We start from the raw sequence: 9,370 nt of genomic DNA, 5'->3' as shown, positions 1-9,370 counted from the left end.
ATTTTTTGATGAAATTTTTTTCCATTCGGCGGGAAATTTCGGCATTGAAAGTTTCATTGGATGAAAGTGAGATTTCACAAATTTTGGACCACTTCTTTCCCCCCTTTTTTGGACGAAAATTACACTCCGTCGACGAAAATATCAATCCATCAAGAAATTTCGGATTCCAGAATCCAAGTTCACATCATTATTTTTTGAATAACAATTGTCGTTATTTTCATGACTTAAAATTTATTTTTTGTGAGAAAATGGCTTAGATCAAATAAAGTAAACACAACACTTACTACCATCTAAATATTGACCATTACGTCAAAACTAAACCATTTGGTCCAAATGAATGTATTACTTTCTTCTCTAAACTTTGACCACTTAAATAGTTTAGTTACTATCTAATTCTAGAGACATTTTTAGTTTCAATAAACCTCTTCTATGAGCATGGACTCCATATACTTATTTATCTTAACATAAAAAATATGTTCTAATTCAAATATTGGAATGAACTACAATGATTGAGATGAAATTTCTTAATTTATTGTAAAATAAAGCATATTTTCGTAATTCTAAGTAAAGGATGTCTTATGCATTTCGTAGTCATGCATGAATTACTAGTAGCTCTTAAAACATCGGATCTTGTCATTGACCTGGTTTTTTTATTTTTTAATTTGACATGAAAAGCAAAAAAAATCCCACCTTTAAACTAGCAATATGTACATTTTAAGAAAAAGTTCAAAACTATACTCAGTTTGCAAAACGGTGGAAGCACATTAATCTGCTATGCTTTTTGTGCTTTTTAGCATTGACAAGATAGCATGAGTTGAAAGCACACATATTTTAGAATGATTCATATTCATTTGATATTTTTATTTTATAAAATAATGTTTAACACTACATGAATAATCATAACAAGGCATGGCCTTGCATGGACTTGCTCTCAACTGAATCCAAGTGAAGTTGAATGACAATTGGGAGACTTAGTGAGTAGCTCAAAAAGTGCAAATTCTGTAATGGGCGACGTGCTTGCACAACCTGATCATCATGGCTAGGAAGGGAAGGAGTGGCGAGCATGGGCTCCACAACTTCAAGGAGGGAAGGAAGCGTAAGAGAGAACAGGTTTGAGAGAAGCTAGAGCCGCCTCTACCTCTAGCTCTGAAGAAGACTGCCAAAACAGAAAAGAGAAAGCTTCTTTTGCGAGAAGCCAGAGCCACCTCTAGCTCCACCAGCTCCAAAGAAGACTACTAAACAAAAAGAGGAAGGAGGTACAGGAGAGAACAAGAAGCAGAAGACAAAACCCCTCTAGAGAGGAGGAGAGTCGACATGGAAGCCTCTTCTACTGCTAGTTCGTCCTTTTTCTATACCTACAGGTTTGTTTTTTCTCTATGTCTCGTCTCCACATCGTTTATTATGTGTTCAGGGTGATGGAAAGCTCCCAAACTAGAGTATCCAAAGAAAAGGAGGTTGTGCCTTATGAAGGAGTCTTTTCACGCTGAATACAGACTACTAAAATATTATAAATGGTCCCTCCCCCTTTAGTACGTGCCTTCTTCTTTAAGGCCCCCTTCAAATGGTCCCTATTTCCCCTCTCCTTTTAGCAGGTGCCTTCTTCTTTGATGCCCCCGTCTTAAGTGGTCCCTCTTAATCGAAACTCCTCCCTCCCCCCTTTATCCCTTAGTGTAATCATGCCCTTTCCCTCTTCCTTTTCACCCATGTTCTCTTCTCCACAACTAATTAAAAGGAATTTCCCATTTTTCAATGTATGGGGGGACATACTCTCTCAATCTCATTCTCCTAATTTTCAAATCCTCCTCCTTCTCCTTCACTTGCGGCATCCTCCTCCTCCTCATAGGTAATCCCTTCTCTCTCTCCCCCTCTCCTCCTCTCTATCACCACCTCCTCCCCTCCCCTCCCCCTCTCCCATCCCTTGGCCGCTCCCTCCCTCTCCCTCCCTCCCTCCTCTCTCTCTCTCTCTCTCTCTCTCTCTCTCTCTCTCTCTCTCTCTCTCTCTCTCTCTCTCTCTCTCTCTCTCTCTCTCTCTCTCTCTCCAATGGCAATCGATGGCGGCAATGGTACGAGGTGAGGGTGGCGATCTGGGTATCCAAGTGATGGCAGTAGCTTAGGGCGAGGGCGACTTTAACGATGGATCTTAATCTTAATTTTAAACCAACTCTATAATTAAATCTAAATTCTTTTTAAAACAACATTGCTAAGCAAATAAAGAAATATTCATGTAGTTAGTTTAAAAATATTTTATTTTGAAATTTACTTTTAACGCATTTAGCTTCCTTCCTCCTCTTTTAGCTTCCTCTTGCTTCCATTTTGTCACATTTAGTATTAGAGCAAGTTGCCGCTTGCTTCCACCACATGCCCAATGCCTCATGCCCTCGGGCATGACTGCTGTTATATTAAACTGACACTGATATGAAGAAAGTTACTGTGAATATTGTTGCAAAGAAAGAGTCTACAAAGATTTGCATGGAGTAATGTGAGGAGGCTATTAGTGAATTTGCAGGGGAAGGATGATGGTGTGTTTCTTGGTATGGTGTTCATCGTCGGCAAGATCACTTGGAAGGGTTGTCAACACATGGCCAAGGATTTTCTTGACTTGGCGAGGTTCCATTGTCAATGTTGGCCTCGTCTTGTGGCTGGTCCGAGTCCACATGGTGGACCCTGTGATGGCCTTGAGCGGCCAGTCTCTGCCCCCCCGGTTTCTGACATGAAGCCAACAAAAACACCAGCACTCTGTAAATTTCTCTCCACACAGGTCTCCCTACTTCCCTTGGGTTGTAAGCTTTATTTTTATGCTTCTATCTCTAGAGTGTTACTTGCCCCATCATTTTTCTCTTGTAATTTGATATGTGTTTGAGTGGTGTGTGATGACTAGGATTATACTTAGTTTTTCCAATGTTTTTGTGCTCTGGCTTTATTGATGGCCCTTTAGACATTTCTTTTGTTATAAACACACTATTCAAAATATTTGGACTTGTGTAAGGTCCAATTTTAAAACTGGACTAAGGAAAAGTCCAAAATTCACGAATACACTACTAATGAAGCTTTTAAATCTAACTTTTAAAACCAAAGTTTAGTGAGAAAACTAAATACTTGCTGAGATTATGAAAATACTTCCTATGATGAATATTGTGCTAATGATGAATAGTGTGCTAATCCGAGTTTTAAAGATTAACCAAATATTTGATATGATTTTTTAAGATTAAACAAATAATTTTTAAGATTAACCAATAATGATACAAGTCAAAAAATTTCCATGTAAGCAGTCACCACTAAGGATCTGCTGGCATATGTCCTTTGTATTTCATCTGGAACATTCCTTAATGGTCTCCACCAAACAGCCACCAAATGACAGAGATTTGTTTTATTATTGCTTTCTTCTGATCTACTATATGCTTTGGTGCTTCATAGGATATCTTCCCTATTTTATATGATTGAAAGGTTGACTCCTCATGAAACACAATGCAAGTATATTTCCTATATCTTGCAATGACAATCTTTAGATCTTGGATACTTGGTTGTATATCGCATGTATATCGTTTACTACACCCTTCAAGCATCAGTAGAAGCGACTTCTCTTTGCCATGTATTCAGCTGTAGGTCTCTTTCCCTTTAGTATTTGTAGTTTGCCACATCCATTAGGAAAAAGTGGAGCTCATTTTGGGGCCTTGTAAGAAATTCATGAAATTTTCATTTTCGGCTCAAAACTAAAAAGTTCTAGAGTGAGAAGTATAAATTTATGCGGTCGAGCATTGAATTGGAGATATAAATCGCGAAATAGATAAACTGACATTTTGAAGTTCCCTCTTGAGTGTTTTTTAGTGTGTCATAAATGCTATGTCAAAAGACCCAAATGATTTTCTACTATTTTGGTTCAGAATTTGGTGGTTTCGGCATCACCATTGTGTCCAACCCCCAAAATGACTTTTGAATCACTAAATGGCCTCTGAAAGTGATCAGAATGACCAAAACAGGTGCCTGATAGGAGTGTGCCATTTATGACACATTCAAAAACGCTCGAGTAGGAACTTTAAAATGTCAGTTTATTTATTTCAGGATTTGGTGTACCATTTATGACACACTAGAAAACAAGAGCGGGAACTTTAAAATGTTAGTGTGTCCAGCATCTCTAGAGAGATAAAGTCTATTTTTTTGAAAAAGAAAAGCATTTCCAACGTAATGTTGGCCTCTCTCTCATTGGAGGATCTCTATTTTTTGTCTAACCTGAAAAGACCCAAAATGAGCTCTGTTTTTTCCTAATGCGATCCATAACTCCCTTGCCTTTGTTAGGTCTCAGAAAGGATTGAGCTTTTCTTCATCGAAAATGAACCAAATTCAACCAATATGATTCAAGAATGTACTTTAGTTGTTCTTAAATAGGCATATATAACAAATGACTCATTGAAACCTTTCTATCCACTCAACCTATGGTAAGTTTCCTTTTCATCCCTTATCAAGGGTGATCCTACAAGCTTCACAAAAATGATGCCCATCAATGGGCTCAAACTTGCATCTGTCCAAGAACCTGCTCTTTGCCATCATATATCTATTGTCGGTTTCACTCCCATATCTGTTATGGTACAATTAAGATGACAATTTCCAAATGTATCCCTCCTCTTCAAAGAGGATGTAAGTCTGCCACGCTTAAATAAAAATTCACAACTGCATCTTCTTCATTTGCATTCTCTTCATCACTATCAAAATCCTTGCATTTTGTAAATAAGCTGCACTCAAATGGCCTACATGTGGAGCTCGAGTTGTTTTGGATTTCTTTGTCAGAATAGCTATAGAAGTCAAACATGTCCTAGGACGACTCCTTCATGTTCTTGTAGTTACAGCTAAAGATGGTGTTCTTGTAGTTATAGCCAGAGATGTTGTGGGGAGTACAACTCTGGAACGAGATGGTACTAGTGGCACACTTACTATAGGTACTACAAAAACACTCGGTAATGCATCCTATATTTTTTTCAAAGATCCCAAGGCATCAAGTAATTTTGGATATCATCACACTTAATCTGGTACTGGTACAACCTTCAAGAAGAACTTCTTGTCACTAACACATAACTTGTACACCAAATCTTCATCATTCTTGCGTTTGCACATAGCTTCCATCAAACCATTGTCTTGAATATTTATTCATGAGACTATTCTAGCATTTTATACTATCTTTGGACTATATTTAGAGCTTGAGACATTCTCATTAGTGATCACTAGAAAGCACTTTGATTTTTTCCCCAAACAATACCAATCATGATCAATATATTTCTCAATAACGTTGGGAGCCTAGGACTTTGTTAAGATTTCCTACAAATGAATTAGAAAAATAAATAGTGTGCAAAATGAAGAATGAAGCATACAAGGGCTGTCAGCATGACAAAGCCCTAGTATGGCCACCCAACTAGGATTAAACCCCACACACACACACAAACTTAACCCACTAGCTAGGGTTAGGGGTGCATGCATGTGTGTGTGTGTGTGTGTGTGTGTGTGTGTGTGTAGAGGTCATATCATCTATCGAGAGGGAGCTTTCTTGCATGCATATTGCTAGGTAGACAATGAGTAGAAAATGGTTGGATATAGCTCATGTAGTGCATGATTGGAGAGTGTATACAAGTTGCAATTTCATGATAAAAAAATTAAAATGAAATTGGTAGCGTTCTTTCTTTCCACTCATTTCCTTCACTAGTGGTTGTGCCTATCTTGATAAAGGGGCCACTTACTTTGGGATGAATACCATCTCATCACTATGGCCCACCACACATGGACATATGTGGACCACCAAAGTCAATTACTATTCTAGTTCATCTTCTTCAATGCCTGGTGCCTAATGTCCATGGAGTTCTATTGAGGAGGCCCGTGGAACTACACGGGACGTAGTGGGCTCAAGCACCTTCCCTTTGTCATTCGTCAAGAACACAAGAAATACTTCTCGATATCTGAAGAATACTTGAAAGAGGTTCTTAATACGCACTAATGATTAAGTGCCTTTGAAATTAATTTGTTGAAGGCATCTTTCGAGGGTGTGGTGATGTGGGTAGATTTACTCAAGGAGATTATTGCAGAGTTTCCTTCCAAAACATTGCTAAAGGGAGCTCTTAATTTCATCCAAGCAAGCTTAACCTTGAGAAACCAATCCTATGAGCTAATAAGAAGGCTAGGGACATGTATGGTTAACCAAAACACCACAAGTCTCAACATTTCGAGATATCCCCAATGGGGAAAGATTCCAATAGCTTCATTAATTGGAATCATGTGATTGTATGTCGAGGCAATGAACAAATAGTTGAGGAAATAATCTCACAAAGCTAAGTTTTACACTCATCAATCACTCTTGATGACAAGATGGATATCTCCTCTTTTGATCCAATTTTATGATGACTATTTCCTTCCCTTTTTCCGCTTGCATGGCTTTCCTCTTCTTCTATTTAGCATATACGAACGCTCTTAAGGTGATATTATAGTGGCATCCCCAACAACAACGAGAGCAATATGAAGTGATGGAGGAAGTGGAGCATCAAACACCTAAGGTTCCTTTTTTTTTTCAAAGAAGACCTAAGGTTCCTTGACAATGAGGTCTACAATGAGGGGCTTTCATCCCATGTGTTTTCATTCCCACCCCTGTAAGGTCAATTCGTTTGGCGATTTTATTAATGCACAACACAAGACAAACCCTCTGCCTGTTACAGTTCCCATTCTTAGATGTTTGTTCTTGCTTCCCACCCCCGATTTCGTGCATGATGCAACGAAGGAAAATACATTTGCTAAAAAATATTTCCTTCTGCGCTGAAAATTTCCATGTGCTATGCGTTGTTTCTTCCAGACCACAAAGAAACTGCAAACTTCAAAAGTATCTCAGCAAAGCAGACGCTGCATGGCTGCCCACAGGAACATATCTCTAACCATGTGCCTATGTTTTTGTTTGGTGTTCTGTCTGGTGTTCTCTCGAAGATGTTTCAGCCAGACAATAAAAAGAAGGCACGGATAAGCGAAGAAAATGTAATGCTCATCTCGGTCTCAAACCTGTGCCTGGATTATCCAAGTGATCCTTTCATAAACACACGTTGCAATTGGCAACAGAAAACAGCAAAGCGAAAAGTATAATACAGACGATCGTTAAAGGAATTTCCTCCATTTTTAACCTGAACATGAATCGATTCCGAACCGCAAGACATTGCCATCAGGTTTATCAAATAACAGGAGACGAGTCAATGTATATAGTCCCACGGAGAACAAGTAAGCGAGAACGAAAGGGATATTCCAGGAGACTGGCCAAAAATTAGTTGACCATATGTGTTCTCAACTGGATGACTTACAATGTTCGAGGAGAAGAAAGCAGAAACAGAGACGAAATACACATCAAAGCAGCCACAGATCAAGGCCCTTTCGCTCCTCGCTCCAAAGCTGTTACCCTGCAATAGACGATGAGATCGCTTGATACGATGAAAGAACTTTGAAAAACACTTGAAATGATCGCTTTAAAGACTACCTGCATGGTCAAGAAGTAGCTTATGGACTTCGAGTCCTACTAGTGGCTCGCATCCGGAAAAGCGAGGCAGAAACCACTTGTTTTCAATTGCATTGTTCAAATCTATCAACACTTCGTTTAATAGGTCAGCATCGACTCGCTGATCCGGCTCGCCTGTGTCGAAGAGATGACAGCCCGTATCCCGAATTCTCTTGACCTTAACGTAAACGCTGATGCCGTTTAGGATGTCGTCCGAAGTGCATTCCTGTGTTTGTATCCCTTCGTGTTGATATGTTTCCAGGAAACTTTCGTTTGCTTTTTTCAATGCATCAAGGTAGGTTCTTCTTTTTGTTTGCGATTCAGTGTAAATCAATGCCCTCACAAGACGAATATAACTGTGACTTCTGTAGCGCAGCACCTCCTCGTCCCGGCAGACATCAAACATCTTGTAAAATTCGTTTTTAGACTTTTTGTTGCGCAATCTGTTCGCCATCTCTTCCAAGGCCTGGTTGAGATGCGTGTTGAGGTTGTAGGCAGTTCGTTTCAGCATGCTGACAATCACCACCTCCCGAGTACACAAAAGCTGATCATATAATACACTATTTCGGTTTTTCAGAATCTCCATCTCTTCCCGAGTACACAAAAGCTGATCATATAATACACTATTTCGGTTTTTCAGAATCTCCATCTCTTCCTGAAGTTTCTCTACCTTCTGTTCGAGCTTGTTACTTTGCGCGGCCTCGTCAACAGCTTCGAGCATGAGAAACGTTCTTTCTGCCGGAGGGGAGTCTTCGACCTCTGGTCCGGACAAAGCCCTCTTTCCACAGTCGAAGACTCGTGTGGACCTTGGACGTCGACGCTTAGTTTCCCGAATTTCATCGCGATTGGCGTCGAGAACCTCTCCAAAGGCTCTGAAAGCTCTCTTGGCCATGTTTCCAGGAACGACTCACTGCGCTTTTGCCTCCGAGGAGAAGAGCTACATGCACCATGAAAGCACGAAAGGTTCTTATTCCATGCACCATGAAAGTTTCTCAGGTTTGCTTTTGTGCCTTTACAGTGTCTTCACACACGTCCTCCCACCAAGGCGTTCCAATTGACGATGGATGATCTTTTGTGCCTTTAGCGTGGCTTCACACACGTACTCCCACCAAGGCGTTCCAATTGACTATGAACGATATTTAATTGGTTACCGATTGTGAGGTGGTCTGGCGCCATACAGGTTCCAACTAGGTGACAAAATGGTTACCAATTGTGAGGTGGTCTGGCGCGATCCACGGTTCCAACTAGGCGATTTTGTCACGCGCGACATTGGTCCAAGTCCCCCAACACACCTCGCGTGCACTGGTTGGGATGCTGGACATTGAGCCTTGGACAAGTGTCCGTGGGCAAACGTGAAATACCGCCACCAATCCGACCTAATGTGTTAGATCTTGCTTTTTTGCTTCACCAAGGGTGGAGCCTTAGAGGTAGTTGAATTTCCACTAGTAATATTTAAATAATAATAATTAAGTTGTGTTTCAAATTGCCATTTATGGAGAAAAATTACCTCCTAATAGCCCAACACCCTTTAAAAGATCATTTACTTTCTCTTTTGCATCCAAAAGCATTTGCTTTACTACTATAGTAGGAGGCAATGCCAACACGCACTTATGCTATCTTGTCTAAATGTGGTGTGGGTACAGACCCCCCGAGCCATGTGTACCATTAAGTTGTGCTAAAAAAGATAGCAATTAAAATTGACAATAGTTTATTATGACGAGTTTAGTTTGTGTGAGCTATGTTATGATATTTTATTTGGTTTTCATGACCTAATTGTTACATGTGGATATCAAACACTTAAGAAGTGTCTTTTATGATTGAAAGAGATTGTTAAGTTTAAGATCATGAAATGTATAGAACAAT

General features: G+C 39.7%; 1 protein-coding gene across 2 annotated transcripts; it reads right to left on the bottom strand.

The window, feature by feature from the left end:
- Nucleotides 1–7,171: 7,171 nt before the first annotated feature.
- LOC147894506 (uncharacterized) lies at nucleotides 7,172–8,117 on the bottom strand. Of its 2 annotated transcripts, none has more exons than XM_087384364.1 (2): nucleotides 7,490–8,117; nucleotides 7,172–7,412 (listed from the first exon to the last, which is right to left on the bottom strand). In XM_087384364.1, exons 1-2 carry the CDS (start codon nucleotides 8,091–8,093, stop codon nucleotides 7,408–7,410), a joined length of 609 nt encoding a protein of 202 aa, XP_087240490.1. In that variant the 5' UTR covers nucleotides 8,094–8,117; the 3' UTR covers nucleotides 7,172–7,407. The 2 variants fall into 2 exon arrangements, with proteins under 2 accessions (XP_087240490.1, XP_087240489.1); XM_087384363.1 differs by having other exon boundaries at nucleotides 7,172–7,404.
- Between the last annotated feature and the right edge of the window lie 1,253 nt (nucleotides 8,118–9,370).

The sequence above is a fragment of the Dipteris shenzhenensis genome, chromosome 14 (genome assembly GCF_047967505.1).
Source record: "Dipteris shenzhenensis isolate YYH24624 ecotype China chromosome 14, Dip_SZ_1.0, whole genome shotgun sequence".
NCBI lineage: Eukaryota > Viridiplantae > Streptophyta > Polypodiopsida > Gleicheniales > Dipteridaceae > Dipteris > Dipteris shenzhenensis.
Note: the sequence above shows the minus strand (reverse complement) of the source record. Positions and strands in the feature narration are given on the sequence as shown.

Bases quoted from the DNA above. Each gene is read 5' to 3' on its own strand.
- LOC147894506 (XM_087384363.1), bottom strand. From the start codon at position 8,093: ATGGAGATTCTGAAAAACCGAAATAGTGTATTATATGATCAGCTTTTG. The intron at 7,405-7,489 runs GTAGTCTTTAAA...GCAGGGTAACAG, and splicing joins GCTACTTCTTGACCATGCAG to CTTTGGAGCGAGGAGCGAAA.